The sequence below is a fragment of the Diabrotica virgifera genome, chromosome 3 (genome assembly GCF_917563875.1).
Source record: "Diabrotica virgifera virgifera chromosome 3, PGI_DIABVI_V3a".
NCBI classification, from domain to species: domain Eukaryota; kingdom Metazoa; phylum Arthropoda; class Insecta; order Coleoptera; family Chrysomelidae; genus Diabrotica; species Diabrotica virgifera.
The window spans coordinates 25,345,623-25,365,849 of record NC_065445.1 but is presented as its reverse complement, the minus strand read 5'-3'; the positions used below and the strand labels follow the sequence as shown (position 1 = coordinate 25,365,849).

The window sequence follows — 20,227 nt, the reverse complement described above, 5'->3', positions numbered from 1 at the left end:
ACGCCATTTTTCAAAGAGCACTAGCTCCCTTACTTAGGAAGCATTTTCGGACTAGGTGAATTGAGCTAAATTGTCTTAAAGTTTAGAGTTTCTGGACGCCCTGTACTGCATACGTTGGAGATTACCAACTATCATAAAAACTTTGTCAAACAAAATATAAAAAATGATAACTATTACTTTTATACGTATTTTCAAATATTTTTCTTGTTTCAGTTGACTGAGGCTGCTCCAATTGTAAAAAGTAAGTATTAACCTTTGTAAAAAATTGAAAATATCAATAACTGATTCAAGCTTAGTTTTGCATGGATTTTCAGTTTGTAATACTCATATAAAATAAAAATTTGGAGTACCGAAGGAAATATCCAGAGACAAATCTACGATAGTAGAGGAAAAAAAGAAAGTAGAGAACGAAACCGAATTTACAAAATCTTTGGATTTTTCTATCTACTACATAGTAATGTGTTTTAAAGACCTGGTCATCTGAGTTTACTCGTTGACACAGATCTTTGACACACAAGTTTAAGGAATATTAACAAAAATGATTTCAAACCGAAATGATAATATTTTAATAAAATATTGTATCTTTAATTTGCAAACCAACATTTTCTGCAATGGTGCAACTATACAATGGTACAAATCTAATCTAATCTTCTCTCTGTGTTTGTTCTTATAGTGTTTTAAAAATGCTTTTATTAATATGCCTAAATGAAAGGCCACAACCCTATTGCCTCCGTATTGCTGACAAAGTTGGAGGGTAGACGTATTCATCCCCTAGATTTGTTCAGCTTCAGCCATTAAATCACCAAATCTGTCGTAATATAAAAATGTACGCTGAGAAAAATGTTTTTTTATACGTTATTTTTATATACAGAGAGAGTCTGTAAAGTGGAATAAATTCAATATCTCAAATACTAATTGTTTTTTTGGAAAATGCTAAGACCCGTCGATTAGTATTTCAAATTGTCCTTTTTGACATTCAATAAAAATATATACAGGGTGTCCCAATTTAGAGATATGACGTCATCGTCGATTTTCTTAAATGGCAACACTGTCATTTTGATAGCTAATTTGATAGGGTTTGTAAAGTTATACATAACTGCAAAATATCAAATTTTTATTCTCTACCATTTATAGTCCTGTCGCCAGGGGGGGTACAACGGCCTCGTTAATTCAGATGGACTTACCCAAGTTTTTTTTATGTATTTTGACCCGTAGAACACGAATTTTTTGGGTAACAGTTGATCCGGATGTCGATAAGATTGTTATAGACCAAGAACTTGAGGAATCAAATAACAGCGATTTTTGGCAAAACAAAACAATATTTTGTATTTTTTGGGTCATTTTAAGCAAAAAATATTTCTACAAGTTTTTTAGTAGGATGCACAGTTTTCGAGATAAACGCGGTTGAACTTTCAAAAAATCGCAAAACTGCAATTTTTAAACCCGAATAACTTTTGATTAAAAAATAAAATAGCAATTCTGCTTAGCGCCTTTGAAAGTTCAAGTCAAATTATGTCGGTTTTGATTATTTGCATTGCTAAAAATTTATTGTGTTATTGTTAAACAAAGCTACAAACAACTAGTGCGTGAGTGATGTTTCTATGATTTCTCATTTAAAATCGAACGAGTAGGTAGAATAGGTACTAGTGCAATCAAGACTATTTCTACGTTACATGCGTTAAAACGCATGTAAAAGCACGGGAAACCCTACGTGTTTATAGCTTTGTTAAACAATAAAAAAATAAATTTTTACCAATGCAAATAATCAAAGCCGATATAATTTGACTTAAACTTTCAAATGCGGTAAGCAGACTTGCTATTTTATTTTTTAATCAAAAGTTATTCGGGTTCAAAAATTGCAATTTTTCGATTTTTTTAAAGTTCAACCGCGTTTATCTCGAAAACTGTGCATCCTACGAAAAAACTTGTAGAAATATTTTTTACTTAAAATGGCCCAAAAAATACAAAATATTGTTTTGTTTTGCCAAAAATCGCTGTTATTTGATTCCTCAAGTTCTTGGTCTATAACAATCTTATCGACATCCGGATCAACTGTTACCCAAAAAATTCGTGTTCTACGGGTCAAAATACATAAAAAAAACTTGAGTAAGTCCATCTGAATTAACGAGGCCGTTGTACCCCCCCTGGCGACAGGACTATTACAAGATAAGAGAAAATAACAAAGTTATATCTGTAATTTGGAATATATTCAATAATTAAAATACTAACTGTTTTTTTGAAAAATGCTCAGACCCGTCGATTAGTATATCAAATTGTCATTTTTGACATATAATAATAATGTATACAGGGTGTCCCAATTTAGAGATATGACGTCATCGTTGATTTTCTTAAATGGCAACACTGTCATTTTGATAGCTATTTTGATAGCGTGTGTAAAGTTATACACATCTGAAAAATTTCAAATTTTTATTCCCTACCATTTACAAGATAATAAAAAATAACAAAGTTATGAAGAACAAAAAGTAATCAAATAATAACTGAATTTATTTATTTCAATTAAGAAAATGCTCATAACGTTGCCCATTGACAATTTGACAATAATTGAGGGCAACATTATGAGTTTGCTTAATTTATTGAAATAATTAAATTCAATTATTATTTGATTACTTTTTGTTCTTCATAACTTTGTTATTTTTTATTATCTTGTAAATGGTAGGGAATAAAAATTTGAAATTTTTCAGATGTGTATAACTTTACACACGCTATCAAAATAGCTATCAAAATGACAGTGTTGCCATTTAAGAAAATCAACGATGACGTCATATCTCTAAATTGGGACACCCTGTATACATTATTATTATATGTCAAAAATGACAATTTGATATACTAATCGACGGGTCTGAGCATTTTTCAAAAAAACAGTTAGTATTTTAATTATTGAATATATTCCAAATTACAGATATAACTTTGTTATTTTCTCTTATCTTGTAAATGGTAGAGAATAAAAATTTGATATTTTGCAGTTATGTATAACTTTACAAACATATCAAATTAGCTATCAAAATGACAGTGTTGCCATTTAAGAAAATCGACGATGACGTCATATCTCTAAATTGGGACACCCTGTATACATTATTATTGAATGTCAAAAAGGACAATTTGAAATACTAATCGACGGGTCTGAGCATTTTCCAAAAAAACAATTAGTATTTGAGATATTGAATTTATTCCACTTTACAGACTCTCTCTGTATTCATATTATATGGTATTATAATATATATTTTTATACGTTTATTTTTGTTTTAGTTAAAAATTAGGCAGACATATCTTTTATGGGTGTTAACATTAAATTTATTATTTTTTATTGTGCTTTTCTCCTTTTCATATACAGTGCTAGTCAAAAGTCCGTACCCCCCCTCGTATCTTTTGAACGGTTATACATATAATAGTGAAATTTGGAGGGAGGAAATAAACGGACGTACGCTTCTTAACTAGTCATGACAAGTGACGTAATAGTGACAGATGACTTTACAGCGCCACTGTGACAGATCATTTTAAATGGGACCTTATGGCAAGTGACACCTCATTTGAAAGGTATTGATAATACCTATTCAGTCATACTAATTTTTTTGGGTTTAATTTGATTTTGATTTTGGTGAATAAATGAAATAAATATAACTTTGTAGTTTCGCATTTAATTATTAAAAATTCAAATGTCCGCCCATGGTTATTTTGTCAAAAAAGTTGACATTTTTCAGCTCTCTAGTAGTTTTTACGTCAACGTCAACCTTTTTGACAAGTAACCATAGGCGGAGGTTTGAATTTTTATTAATTAAATGCGAAACTACAATTTTATATTATTTCATTTATTCATACAAATGAGTTTAAACTCAAACAAAATTAGTATAGCTGAATGGGTATTTTCAATACCTATCAAACGAGGTATCGCTTACCATAGGGTACCATTTAAAATTATCTGTCACAGTGGCGCTGTAAAGTCATCTGTCACTTTTACGTCACCTGTCATGACTAGTTAAGAAGCATACGTCAGTTCATTTCCTTCCTCCAAATTTCACTATTATAAGTATAACCGTTCAAAAGTTACGAGGGGGGGTACGGATGTATAACTTTATTTTTTCATTATATAGGATCTAATTTTCCTAACTTTTTACCTGTTATTTTCTGCCTGTTTATTTGTTTTTTTTTTTGTAAGGAACGTTTCTAAAACATGTACTACGTATATCTTCTTTTATTGACTCTTTGATTTTACCGAGATTCTTGTCTGTTTAGCAGTGGTGGATCTAGAAATTTGCCATTAGTGGGAGAACTTCCAATGAAACATAAACCAAAAGACATAAAAAAGATAAGCCCAAACCAAATAAAAGACATAAATAATAACTTATAAGCATTAAGTTCGTTTAATTTTCAGTCAATATATTTTTCCTGTTCAACCATTTTTTTCTTTAATGTTGGACCTTGTTAGGGGTTAGGGGGGACATTTTACCTCTCCGTAGATCCGCCATTGCTATTTAGTGTCCACCAGTTTTATACCCTTTGCATAACGTATTGTTCTGATCTCGTCACTTTTTATTCTTTATCTCAGAGTGTTTTCTGTGATTCTTCCGACTATTCTGAATCCTCCTGTTTCATTCCATCAGCTGTATCTATAGGTGTCCATCTTCCATCTTATTGTTTTGATAGACGTTCTCAATTGTTTTTAAACTATATAACTGAATCTCTTACAAGGTATACAGGGTGTCCAGAAACTCTACCGACAAACGAAGACAGGAGATTCCTCAGACAATTTTAAGATATTTTAACCAATTCACCTAGTCCGACAATGCTTCCTAAGGGAGCTAGAGCTCTTTGAAGATGGCGTCTTGTAATTAGTTTTTCTTAAATAACTCCAGAACGATTCTATTGAGAAAAACAAAAATTGGTACACCTATTTATCTTCCAGAGATAAATCGATTCCATATATTGCGAATTTCTAGTACCGGTCATAGGCGCCCGTTTTGGGTAGGGCAACAGTTATTTTATCGCATAACTTTTTTGTCTTTAAATTTTAAGCATTTTTCACTTTAGATTATTAAATTGTGAGGTATTCTACAACTAAAAGGTACTCTTGCTTTAAGTCGATAGGATACACCGTTTTCTAGAAAAACCGATTTGAAAATTTTTCTTTCATTGAATATCCAAAAAAAAATTAAAAAAAAAGCTATTTAGAAATCCGAAAACTGGTACGTTTATGTATATTTCAGAAATGAATCGATTTCATTAATTGCGAATTTCTAGTATGGGTCATATGCGTCCATTTTGGGTAGGTCATCGGTTATTATATCGCATAACATTTTTGTCTGTAATTTTTAAGCATTTTTGACTCTAGATTCTAGATTATTAAGTAATGAGGTATTTTAGTGGTAAAAGTTACTCTTTACTTTAAGTTAGTAAAATATACCGTTTTTTTAAATGTTTTCATTTTTTTTTTCAAATTCAAAAAACGAAAAATTTTCAAATCGATTTTTCTAGAAAACCGTACCTATGTCCTACCGACTTAAAGCAAGAGTACCTTTTAGTACTAGAATTTAGTACTATTTAGAATTTAGAGTACTACAATTTAATAATCCAGTGTCAAAAATGCTTAAAAGTTAAAGACAAAAAAGGTATTTGATAAAATAACCGTTGCCCTACCCAAAACGGACGCCTATGATCGGTACTAGAAAGTCGCAATGGATGGAATCGATTTATCTCTGGAAGATAGATATACACACCGATTTTCGTTTTTCTAAATTGAAGCGTTCTGAAGGTATTTAAGAAAAACTAATTACAAGACGCCATTTTCAAAGAGCTCTAGCTCCCTTAGGAAGCACTTTCGGACTAGGTGAATTGAGCTAAATTGTCTTAAAATTATCTGAATAATCTCCTGTCTTCGTTTGTCGATAGAGTTTCTGGACACCCTGTACATTACATACATTTAAGTCTTACTCTGTCCAATGTCTTTTTTAAGTCGCTCAAACATGGAATGCGGGTTTATTGTATTCTGTTTTCTCTGTGTTCTTTTTTAAGCCGAATACTGCATCTGTATTTCTGTATGCAGTGATAACCGGCAAAATAACGCAAAAGACGGAAAACATAATACGTTGTAAAATAAAAGGAGATGAAACTAGTAGAGGTGGGAAATTATTAATAGAAACCTATAAATTTACATTATGTTGATAGTTTCTCAGCTTTAGACGTATTGGAGTCAAATTGTGACAGGAGAATTTTCTGTCACAGTGGTAGTTGCCAAACTCCTCCGATACGTCTAAAGATGGGAAACTATCAATATAATGTAAATTTGTAGGTTTCTCTTGATTATTGATTATTGATTATTTCATTCATAGGAGATTCTGACCAATAGAAAGCTACAGAAATCAAAATTAAACTGTTGATAATTTCCCATCGTCAAGTATATTACGTCAGATGCCCTTCGTTGCTATGAAAAAATACATTCAGTGACATTAATGACAATTAATGTTTTAAAAATTATAAAAGTGATGACTTTCAACCGTCAAATATTTATAACAACTCTGTGTTTAATTGTACTAATTTGTACTTACATAAATAAATTACAATAAAATTTTGGTTTTGAACAGCTTTATTCATTAAATAATCGCAACAAATTGCACTCGATTTCTAAAATTAATATAGAATTTTTGCCCTCGGTACACTTTTGACATAATTTCAGTCGCCTTCGGCTCGTGACATTAAAACTGTCAAAGTGTCACTCGGGAAAAATTCAATAATTTTAGAGCTCTTGTGCAATTACTACTGATTATTTCATTCATAGGAGATTCTGACCAATAGAAAGCTACAGAAATCAAAATTAAACTGATAATTTTTGATAATTTCCCCGTCGTCAAGTATATTACGTCAGTGACATTAATGACAATTAATGTTTTAAAAATTATAAAAGTGATAACTTTCAACCGTCAAATATTTATAATAACTGTGTGTTTAATTGTACTAATTTGTACTTACATAAATAAATTACAATAAAATTTTGGTTTTGAAGTTTTATTCATGAAATAATCGCAACAAATTGCACTCGATCTCTAAAATTAATATAGAATTTTAGAGCTCTTGTGCAATTACTACTGATAGTTTCCCACCTTTAGACGTATCGAAGTCAAACTCAACAAATTTTATAAAATTCTCCTGTCACAGTGGTAGTTGCCAAACTCCTCCTATACGTGTAAAAATGGGAATCTATCAATATAATGTAAATTTGTAGGTTTCTCTTGATAATTTACCAACTCTACTAGTTTCATCTCTTTTTATTTCCCCAAAGTATTATGTTTTCCGTCTTTTGCGTTATTTTGCCGGTTATTAGCGTACTCATCACTGTATAATATGTGGTTTAATAAACATTTATTTTGTTGTTATAATGTTTTGAAAATACATTTTATATCAGTTTTAATCATAATAACAGAGTAAATAATATACTTGTATACACTAATAATTTATATATTTAATTTTAATGTTGTTTTATCGCTAATAAATGCTAACCAATAATTTCTACACTTGTTCAAATTTGTATAATATAAATTATATTATCTAAAAAATAAAAACAATTTCGTCATTTAAAATAAAATAAAACTAAGACCCCAAACAAATTCTTGTGAGTCGATCAAACACAATAAATTTGAAAAGACACCTCGGACAATGTTGGTATCTTTTTATTTGTCCTCTTTTTCCTTCAAGTCTTTTATTTCTTATTCCTTAAATAACCGACAAAATGTTTACAGGGAAAACATCTAGAATACGGATATTACAAAAGTTTTCTCGAAGAATTTAAAGACGGTTTTTGAACGAGTGTTTGTATCGTTTTCCAAGAATGACGCATTTTAATTTATATTGAAGAGATGAAATTTAATTACTAAAGTGATACAGCGTATTTGTTAAAAAACCGATCTTAATGTTTAACCACATAAATATCTATAGTTTCTCCTATGTTTGTATGCTAAAGACACCAATAATAAGGAAGAGACATATATGTTCCCTACATGTTCACATAAATAAAAATCCCAATCACATAAATATTCGACTTTTGTGTTATCCCGGTGCTTGCAAAGAATCGTATCATTTGTTTCCGTTAAATCCGATCTCATTATACCTGAAAAAGAATCCCCAAATCTTGAATCACATCATTAAAGACAAAAACGTCCGAGCAACTCCGAACAAATTCTGCGTAGATAGTCCATGCTGTGAGGCTGCTACCGTATGAAAAATTTCTGATTCGGTTTCTTTCCGATTCCTCTTCAAAAATGTCCTTCTTCTTCTTCATGTACTATGTCCTTTCAGAACGTTGGTTACCATCATTTCTATCTTAATGTTATTCACTGTCACCCTAAATAGCATGCTTGTATCAACACCATACCAATCTCGCAAGTTCTTCAACCATGAAGTTGTTCGTCCTGGACTGCGTTTGCCTACTATTTTCCCTAATAAATAGCAGGCAATAATATTTTGTAGCAACCTATATTTGGGACCACTCATAACATGTCCGAAATACTCCACTTTCTAGTTCTCTCTCTTTTCAAAACGCCCCATTTAAACAATTGTGAAGGGCGCCGGACGAAATTTTTGGCAGAAATTTTTCAAACAATTTTGTTAAACAAATTAAAAAGATCATAATATGTTGTTGCTCCTGAAAATTTTTTTTGATTTTATGGATGATTCTAAACAAAAAAGGTCTTTTGTCGTTTTTCTATAAAGTTGATAGTTTTCGAGTTATAAGCGAATTTATTATTAACATAGGTTTTCTTTAATAATTTATTTTTTTATTCAGTTAAAATAACTCTGACAGATAACTGTCTCGATCAATTTTAACGTTAATTCCGTGTGATGTATCGCTCACCGTTACGAGATGAGTTATTTTCTAGAATAAAAAGGAAGTAAGTATTGTTTAGTCTAAAAAAGAGAACCTTAAGTAGAAATAGTGCAAGTTGGAGCGAGAAAGAGATTGATGAGAAGGTATACCACAACGTATACCATAAAAGTAGATTAGGTAGAACAGTAAAATCATGGTAAAATCCCTGGATGTTTATAAATTTAAAAGCATTTTTATTCTTGTATCTCTCTATTTGTCTTTTGTATACTTTTTTTATTTTTAAAAGTGTTTATTATCATTTTATTTTTAAACTAGTTCTATTTTTTTATTTTTAATAATTGTTTTAATTTTGTTATTACCTACGTATTTTTAATTTATTCATTAATTATGCTATTCATGCTATTAATTTATTCACTTCATTTCTAAAAACAAGTTAAAAGATGAACGTAACTCCTAACCTTACATATCGTTACCAATCCTTCAATAAACTTCACGTATAACGTCTCGTTATAAAATGACAGTTAATACACCAGATAACTCAAGAAGTAAAGCAAGTAATTAAGTTAAATATGATACATCACACCAATTCGACGATTATAACTTAACTACAGGATAACTTTACGTTATGTTTGACTTAAGTGATACATCACAGTACTGAATTATTGCCAATATGCTAATTAAATACGCCAATCATCTACTGCGACAGAGACGCACCCTATAGTGCGACGTGAGGCTGCGCGGTGGCTTAAAAGCCGAGTGGACTCACATAATTAACAATTAAAAACCAACGGTCTAAATTAAAATAGGCCCTGATTACTCGTCAGAATCTTGAAATTGAATGTTTAAATGAATAAAAGAGAGAGACAGACTCACAATCATTTATTGTAATACTTAGACGACCGGTTTTGCTGTCTAAAATTTGAACAGCATCTTCAGGTCCCGGTTACAGTAAAACTAAATGATGTCGGTATAAGGAATTATTTGTAAAATCTGCACTATCATACCTTCTTCTTCTTGCAATACTTTACAAATCATTCCTTATACCGGCATCATTTAGTTTTACTCTAACCGGGACCTGAAGATGCTGTGCAAATTTTATTCATCAACCCATTCAACATTTGAATGTTTAAACTGCAATTTAGGCACTTCTTAATGCGTGCTACCGGTGATGTCCTATGGTGCAGAAACATTATCGCTCACAAAGAAAAACGCACAAAAACTAAGAGTAGCGCAGAGAAGAATGGAGCGATCAATGATAGGGGCCACTCTGCGAGACAGGATTAGAAACGAAGATCTACGAGCTAAGACCAAAGTCATAGACGTCATTGAAAGAAGCTGTAACTTAAAATGGAGATGGGCTGGACACGTTGCCAGAATGAAGGACGGAAGATGGACTCGCAAACTAGTTGAATGGAGACCAAGAACCGATAAACGTAGCAGAGGAAGACCACCAATACGATGGCAAGACGACTTACGCAAGACAACAAAAAACTGGATGCAGAAAGCACCAGATAGAACACTTTGGAGACAAACAGGGGAGGCCTATGTCCAGCAGTGGATTGAGAGAGGCTGATGATGACAAGGTAGGTAGATATTCGTTAGACATCGATTGATGAAATCCAGGAGAGTTTTTTGCAATACAATATCGAAAACCCCTTTGTTTTTTAATTGCTAATCAAGCGGGCGCGACACTGTAGTATAAGTGAGGACGTTTGAGTTTGCATAAATTCATTATCTTGAGAATGGGCAAATTTGAAGAGAAATTCTCAAACAAGTCGATTTTTATTTTTAAATTAGGACTTTTTGCCATATATAATACTAGTGACGTCATCCATCTGGGCGTGATGACGTAATCGATTATTTTTTTTTAAATAGGAGTAGGGGTTGTGTGATAACTCATTTGAAAGGCTATTTAATTCTCCATTTAGTAATATAAACATTAACACAATTATTTATACAGGGTGTACAAAAAAAAATTATTAAATTAATTTACACAAAAAGAAGAAATTTTTTTTTGTACACCCTGTATAAATAATTATGTTAATGTTTATATTACTGATATTACTAAATAGAGAAAAAAATCATCGATTACGTCATCAGGCCCGATGGATGACGTCACTAGTATTATATATATGCCAAAAAGTCCTAATTTAAAAGTTAAAATGGACCTGTGAGAATTTCTCTTCAAATTTTCCCATTCTCGAGATAATGAATTTATGCAAACTCAAACGTCCTCACTTACACTACAGTGGCGCGCCCGCTTGATTAGCAATTAAAAAACAAAGGGGTTTTCGATATTGTATTGCAAAAAACTCTTCGGGATTTCATCAATCGATGTTTAAAGAATATCTACCTACCTTGGCAACATTGAAATTTTCAGTTAAGTGTCCGATTCAGGATTAAAAATGGCCGATTTCGCGATTTTGCAAATTTTTAATCGCTTATATGTCAAAAACTATTAACCTAAGAGAAAAGTCACTAAAGACCTTTTCTGTTTGGAACGATTCACAAACCCTAAAAAAACTTTGTTCGATGAAAAAAAATAATTTTAGGAAATACCCCTAATCTTTCCCCTCGCTTGGCAAGGTCTTATGCTGTTCAGAATCGCCTATCATTGTACATATTTCTTCTAAATGACTTACTCAAACACATATTTAAATTTAAACTTTACAGGAGAAAGTTTATTTTTCCCCTAAAATATGCACTTTTCGATTCACCTGGTAGATACACGTGCAGGGTTGATGTCTGCCAGGTCATGGTTTTTAGCCTTGGTGTGCTATGAATTATCACTATACAAATTTCTAGCCTTGCAGGAAGACCGTTACTCGAAGGGTTCACTAGCTCTTAGACTATTAGCAACTTCAAAAATACTAATTTAAATATGAGTTTTCAAGCCTCGAAATGTGTGTTTTCGCATTTTTTAGTTTTTAAATCGCTTATAACTCGAAAACTATTAAGTTTTGAAAAAAAAATGACAAGAAACCTTTTTTGTTTAGAATGATCCAAAAAGCCTAAAAAAATACTTTTCGGTGCAAAAATGGTGATCTATTGAATTTGTTTAAAAAAAATTGTTTAAACAATTTCTGCCCAAAAATTTCGCCCAACACCCTTCACATTTGTTTAAAGGGAACATTTTTGAACGAAAATTCGCAAAGAAACCGAATCAGAAATGTTTTCATACGGCAGCGTCCTCACAGGATGGACTACGACCCTTTTTAACGTTTGAACCCAATGCAAGGAAACATCAAAGAAGCGCGTAAGAAAAAGGGCCGCTATAATTGGCAACACTGCTAACAAATATAAAGAGAGTGGGATCGTAATCCAGAATACGGCACGCGTCCTTTAGTGAGACAACCGGACGTACTAATAGGAGGCAATGGTGAATAATGAAGGAAAAGGAAAAAAGTCGGGAAAACAGCTCTGGCCTTTTAGCCAATTTAATACTTAAATCAATTAGAGACACAGTTATAAAACGAGGTAATTAAAAATGGATGATTACTTAGTGTGCGAAGACTTTTTTGGTATGCGTAATAGCCGTAATACGAGAGTAATTTATCTATACGCATAAAAATGAGATTCTGAGCTTTTATCGCTTCCGTTTTTAAATCGTTGTGTCGTTTTTATTCCACATACTCAACAGGCCGTAGTTTATTGGTACAAAGTGGTGAAATTGAGATAAAAAGTGAAACAGAACTTCCCAGAACCTTTTCTATTTCTATAGTATTTTATTAATGATGAACATGATGGTCATCGGGAATCAAGTTTTGAGATTGTCGGGATTATTAGATCAGCAAGAAAAACAATCCCAATACTAATAAAACTATTTAATAGATGTCTTAATGATAGCAAAATCCTGAAAGACGGGAACGAGAGTCTATTAATAGTCCTGCACCAAAAAAGGACACCTGTGATTTAAAGAATTATACAGGGTGCGCCAAACCTCTGGTATTCTTTGATTACGGCTAAACTATGAGATATACAAAAAAATGTTTATAACAAAACTAATGTGTATCAAAGAGGTCTATATTCTAAAATTATTTTTGATTATACAGGGTGAGTCAGAACGACGGTATGAACTAAAGTTGTATTTTTTTAAATGGAACACCCTATATATTAAATCATTTTTGAGTATATTTTTTAAAAATATGAAAAATTTGTATAAGGTCTTATAGGACTAAAGTTAATAATTTTTGAAATATTTACATTTTTATTGAAAAAAATGGTAATACATATTTATAGGGTTGTGGATTATGTTTCCAAAGAAATAAAAATTTAAGTGATAGGTCAAAATTTTTAAAATATAGTGTTATTTTTAAATAATTTAATATTTTTTACTTTTAGCCATAAAATATACAGTGTGATCACTATTTGCAAATACAAAATTTTCTCATTTTTTTAAATGAGGCACCCTGTATATTAGTATTGCATTTTGTAGTAAATATTACAACCTTTCTTTTGGTATAAGGGTGTATGTACCTAGCATGTTTCGTTTTGTAGATATTTTAAAAAAACTATAGATTTTACGTTTTTGCGGATTTTTTATTTAAAAATTTTTTTGCAAAAAAAATAATTATAATCTGGTTTTAGAAACATACACTAAAATATAAAATATGAAAATAAAAACGTAATTAAAGATTAAAATAAATCGTATGCTAGTACAATTCAATTGAATTTAATAACTTTAAATTATTTTACAAAAAATATTTTACCATTTTAATGAATGCATAAATTAGTTACTAAATTAAATAAACAACCAAATTTTAAATCAACCGTAGTAATTTTTCTACTACAGCAACTTTCCTGTACCAAATTAATTGTTAGTTAAATTGTATTTAGTTAAACTTTTAATTTACCTTTTAAATTTACTTACATACATCATACATCTTGAGAATATAAAAATTATTATAAAGTATGCTTTAAAACAGCTGAATGTTAAATGTATCAGCCAAATTATTTATTAATATAAATAGTATTTACTGGTGTCACAAAAGCTGGTAATACTTTTGTAGTTGAAATTTTTGTAACAATTTTTTATATTTTAAATTTTAATTTTTTAACCGAAAAAGTTTTGGATATGGAATTTGTTTTGGGCGAAACCATTAAAAATTATTACCAGCTTTTGTGACACGAGTAGGTACATAGATACTATTTACCTTATATACTTCCATAACGTTCATTTGTTTCAAAGCATACTTTATACGTTCTCAAGATGTAGGTAAATTAAAAAGTTATTAACTGATCTTACTCGTAAATACAATATAACTAACAATTAATTTGGTACAGGAAAGTTGCTGCGGTAGAAGAATTACTACGGTTGATTTAAAATTTGGTTGTTTATTTAATTTAGTAACTAATTTATGCATTCATTAATATGGTAAAATATTTTTTGTAAAATAATTTAAAGTTATTAAATTCAATTGAATTGTACTAGCATACGATTTATTTTAATCTTTAATTACGTTTTTATTTTCATATTTTATATTTTAGTGTATGTTTCTAAAACCAGATTATAATTATTTTTTTTGCAAAAAAATTTTTAAATAAAAAATCCGCAAAAACGTAAAATCTATAGTTTTTTTAAAATATCTACAAAACGAAACATGCTAGGTACATACAACCTAATACCAAAAGAAAGGTTGTAATATTTACTACAAAATGCAAAACTAATATACAGGGTGTCCCATTTAAAAAAAATGAGAAAATTTTGTATTTGCAAATAGTGATCACACTGTATATTTTATGGCTAAAAGTAAAAAATATTAAATTATTTAAAAATAATACTATATTTTAAAAACTTTGACCTATCAACTAAATTTTTATTTCCTGGGAAACATAATCCACAACCCTATAAATATTACCATTTTTCTCAATAAAAATGTAAATATTTTGAAAATTATTAACTTTAGGCCTATAAGACCTTATACAAATTTTTCATATTTTTAAATAATATATTCAAAAATGATTTAATATACAGGGTTTTCCATTTAAAAAAATAAAACTTTGGTTCATACCGTCGTTCTGACTCACCCTGTATAATTGAAAATAATTTTAAATTATAGACTTCTTTGATACACATTAGTTTTGTTATAAACATTTTTTTGTATATCTCATAGTTTAGCCGTAATCAAAGAAGACCAGAGGTTTGGCGCACCCTGTACATATATGTGTTAATATCCTAGACCCTAGACAGCGTGCAGACCAATTCTGGTTGCATTAGAGCTTGTGTTAACTCAGCAAAAATGCTGTTCGTGAGTTAATGAAAACTATTAAAATAAGAAAATAGTCATACCTAGGGCATGTTCTTTCTCATTTCTTTTTTTGTGTGGTTTAAATTTGAAGCTTTCAACACATTGCGTGCAACGCTTTAATCGAGATAATACGAGTAGTCTCAGGGGCCATTGATATATTGGCCTATTGAAGTAAGTCATACATGTATATCAAAAATGAGCGACTTGGCCCCTGGCAAAATATCTGTGTGTATATATGAGCGACGGGGCACGCAATGTGTTAAGAGGTAGTAGCAATTAATGATTAATGTCAAATTATTTTGGTCAAATGGATTTTGTGATCAATGGTAGATCTGTATTAAGAAACTTTATGGCATCAGTGAAACAAAATTACTTTCACAGAATTTCATATAATTTTTTCAACAATTTTCATTCTCATTTAAAAAATTTCCCTTATGGCTTCTCCACAGGCTCCACAGCAACCTTTTTCTTGTGCACCTTATTCTTAATTATTAAGACGTTATCCTCAAACAAACTGAGTAAAATGGAATGATTATTACCCTACTCACTACTCGGTAAACATGAAAAGTGTTATTAACGCTTTAGATTCCAGACATTGTAAGATATTTAAAACATAAAACATCTGTACAGAATCTCTGCCATGATAAAATTGAAATCTATCGACTTTCTTCATTAAAAATAGATTCGAATGCACTTTTATATTTATAATATATTAAATCTTGAAAGGATCTTATAAAAAATTTCACTTTTTTATTATTGTTTATGACTTAAAATAACTTTCTTTTCGCGTTGCAATGATTAAATAAAGAAGGTAAAGTAGTATGAATGAAGAATGAAGGTGTTAACTTACTGTGTTGTATTGTAATGTGGTTTGTTTGTTTGTGGTTTAACATCAGGATGAGATCATTGGAACCTTATTTTATGCATATATTTGCTTATACTTAAGTTGACTTATAAATAGACGATTTAGAAGATAAGATAACCATAAAATCTCTTCAAGATTTGCGATAATGGTAGTGAAAGATTGAAAAGCAGCACTAAAACTACGAAGGCGATACCACAAGAATCATTTGAATCTATTAAACTCTTAAAAATGTATAAAATGTTGGCGACCATCATGGCAATCTGCACTTTGCACACTGCTGCTCTAAAAAGATGATGTGTTGAACCACGTACGTGAGTTTTTCAGCAAGGAAATCCTTCGCCTTCCTGATCCTCTTTTTCCTTTTACTTTTCCCTGTAAAATTAGTTGCAGCATTCCATATCTCTCTGAGTTCTTCATGATGTGACCGAGGTATTCGATTTTTACTGTTTTTATTCTGGTTAACAGCTGTTTTTTTTTGTATTTTTAATAAAACACTCTGATTAGTAAAGTGGTCGGTATAAGATATCTTCGGGATTCGACGATAAAGCCACCTTTCGATACCCTCAATTTTCTTGCAGATGGTGTCTGTGAGAGTCCAGGATTCAACTCCGTACAACAGTATAAGATATAACATCGTAGTAACCTATGATAAATCATGAAATTTGAATAACTTAGCAATTTTTTGAAATGCAGATCTTGCTTTCTCTATCCTACATTTTCACGACTATTTGTTTGGATATATTAAAAGTAGGATAGGCCAATAATTTGAAAGATCTGTGAATCTAATGGATATGTCGTTGTATACGCATCCAAGTGTTGTTACTTATTAGTCGCCTAACAGTTATTTTCCAACCTAAACAAGCCTAGTAGGCATTAAAAAGACGCGGTATGTAAAGAAGGATGTTTAATATTCCATTAACCGCATATTTAAATACATATTTTACACTTATTAAATAGTGATTTTCATGCGGCAAATTACCACTCAAAGCGTAATGTTAAATTTCTCGTTGGCTTCTCCGTCACGTATAGAGGAATAATCGGAAAAAGCGCTTAAAAGTCAGTTTTCTGAAATTATATATCTACGTAATGAAAGTACATATCTAATGATTGTCCGTAATAATCAAAATAATTAATCTGGGTTACAATTTCACACTATTCGAGAAGGAAAATTCAGACACAGTATTATAGATTTTCATCATCAGTGGCGTTACAGCTCTTTATGAACCAAAGCCTTCTTCAGAACAATCCTCCATCCGCCCCCGTCTCTGGCAACTCTTCTCCATGCTCTAATTCCAATAGATATTTTGGACGTGTGTATGTTGCTAAGGATAAAGATACATTGGAGAAAGTTGAGAGAGGCTTATGCCCAAAAATGGACGTTAACAGGCTAAGGGCCGGTTGTTCGAACGCTAATCAACAATGATCATTATTAAATATTTAATTACTGTCACCAAAACTGTCAATGTCAACTTTGTTTGGGTTGCTGAAAACATAATTAATTACAATTATGAGATTTATTATTAATTATGCTAATATTCATTGTTATATTAATTGATTATAGTCTCAGAATTGTAATTAATTATGTTTTAACAATTGACATTGACAGTAATTAATTATTTGATAATGATCATTGTTGATTAGCGTTCGAACAACCGGCCCTTAGAAGATAATAATGGTTGAATATTTCAACAGTTTCATTTCTGCAATTGTTGATGGAAAACGAAAATACACAAGAATTAAGTAGAAGCATATTATGGGCGGTCTGAAATAGTATCTAGTATCGGCAAGAAAAATGAAGTGCTCGGTTGTGGTTGTTGAAAAATACATGATGAAGTGACCAAACACTACTGAGTGTCTCAATGCTGAGTCTATGGAATACTAGGTAGCTGAATCACACTACTGGCAAATATGTTATTATACGATTCAGTAACAACCTAGTCCATTGAAATGTTACATTTAGGGTTGCATTTCTTAGAGGAGTCAATTTTATTTTTTTAAAGTGTAGGAGGGTTCAGTAGAAGCGTAAGTTCAAGTTTTTGGGGTTCAAAAAGTGGTACAAAGGCCTTTCACGCCGTATCTCCTAAACTAGCAATCCTACAGAAAATTTAATTACACATAAAATGTAGCAAATTAAATTTTCTACAATTTTATGTTTATTACTTTTTATCGTCAAGTGACCAAAAAAATAGTTATAAACAAAAATAAGAGAAAATTTTGTAAGAAGTTTCCTTTTTGTTGTTCTTAAGCTATTTTCTTGTGGCATTTTTACAATTTTAACTATTTAGAATGGGAAATAAGCCACAATATTATTAAAAAATGATTTTTATTAACGTTTCGACGCCCAAATCGGGTGCCGTTGTCAAAATACAAAATACTATTAATATAAACAAAAATGTTGTTGCTTAGTAAAAAAATTCTTCTAATAATTTATTTAATTTGACTCATTTATATCGGCAATTCAGATACATATGATACATTTTAAAGTAGAAGATTTTAAAATGATATTGCCAAATTTTATTGATGTATTTCGATGTCAATAATCAATATGGGTGGGCAATGTCACAATATCTTCCATATGGAGGTTTCGAGTGGTCTGATACTAACATCAACGTTCTTAGTATTCCGGACGATTCTTCTGAAGGGTGCATTCTCGAGGTCGATCTGGAGTACCCTCAACATCTCCATGATCGTCATAAAGACATCCCATTCTGTCCCCAATCCTTGAACCCGAAAACTATGAAACCTCCTAAACGTCCGCGAGAGCTGACCAAATTAATGGCTACCCTTCATGATAAAGAAAGATATGTAATTCATTACAGAGCCTTGAAGCAAGCGCTAGCTCATGGATTAATACTAAAAAAGATTCATCGAGTCTTGAAATTTAAGCAGTCTCCTTGGTTAAAGTCATACATCGACTTGAATACAAATCTCCGGAAGGCAGCAAAAAATGAGTTTGAAAAGAATCTGTTTAAGCTTATGAACAATGCAGTGTTTGGTAAGACTTTAGAGGGTGTGCGCAGGCGCGTTGATATTAAATTGCTGACAGAGTGGGAGGGTCGTTATGGAGCTGAAGCTAGAATAAGTAGCCCCCTGTTTAAAAACGCTACTATCTTTAATGAAAATTTGATTGCTGTTGAGATGCATAGAGCGGAAATATGGTTAGTTAAACCGATTTATGTTGGAATGAGTATTTTAGACTTGGCGAAAACGACCATATATGATTTCCAATATGGCTACTTAGCTAGCAGGTTCGGAGAAAACTTTTCGACCTGCTATACCGATACTGATAGTGTGATCGTGGAGATACGGGAAAAAGACCCGTATGAAGCAATGATACATGATTGCTATAAATATTTTGATACCTCAGACTATCCTAAAGATAACATTTACGGCATCCCTCTGGTTAATAAGAAGGTATTGGGCATAATGAAAGATGAGAATAATGGCTGCATTATGACCGACTACATAGGACTCCGATCGAAATTATACACGACAAAAGCAGCTACCACAGATGTTGACATTAAAAAGCTGAGGGGGAAGTTGAAAGAACAAGAGTATGACGATGATGAAGTTGATAATATTATACGAAATTATGGTGTGACAAAGAAGGCTAAGGGGGTAAAGAAATCTGTAGTAAATACTAAAATTACTTTTGAGGACTACGTAGAATGTTCAGATACCTTTACAGCAAAGGTCACCTCACAAAATCTTATACGCTCTGATAAACACAAAGTTTATTCTATAACTCAAAGTAAGATTGCGCTAAGCCCCAATGATGATAAAAGACATCACATTCAGGGTTCTTATGATACGCTTCCCTTTGGGCACTATTTAATTGATACTCTTGAGATGGATGTTGATTAGATTTAACACAAAGATTTGAATAAACTTATTTTAACATTTATCATTGATGATTTTATTGACTTTAAGATGGATGCTGATTGAAGTTGGTCTTAAAACTTTATTTATTACAAATGTACAATTTTTTTATTATATTCCTCTTATCACCCTATCACTAATCGTTTTTTACGTCACTAAGATTATTTATATGATTGAATATTGTAATTTTTTATAACTTTATTTATTACAACTAACATAATGATATCTGGAACAGGCCCTTTTTACTACATTCCTCAACCTTTCCCACACTCATTGTTTTTATATCATATGATGATTCTAGTAACTCATACTTTTGTATATATTATCTCTAAATTTAGTATAATTAAGTATGCCCCTAAAAAGATGTTTAGTTATGACCAAAAAAAAAAAGATATCTGATAT

At 31.1% G+C, this 20,227-nt stretch overlaps 1 protein-coding gene across 6 annotated transcripts in view; it reads left to right on the top strand.

Moving 5' to 3' along the window:
• LOC114349504 (AF4/FMR2 family member lilli) overlaps window positions 1-20,227 on the top strand; it is a 692,430-nt gene that overhangs the window by 494,297 nt on the left and 177,906 nt on the right. For all 6 annotated transcript variants that reach the window (XM_050647824.1, XM_028299898.2, XM_028299899.2 and 3 more), the window contains one exon: window positions 214-241. In XM_050647824.1, the coding sequence (XP_050503781.1) occupies window positions 214-241 (28 nt within the window). The remainder of the gene's footprint in view (window positions 1-213; window positions 242-20,227) is intronic.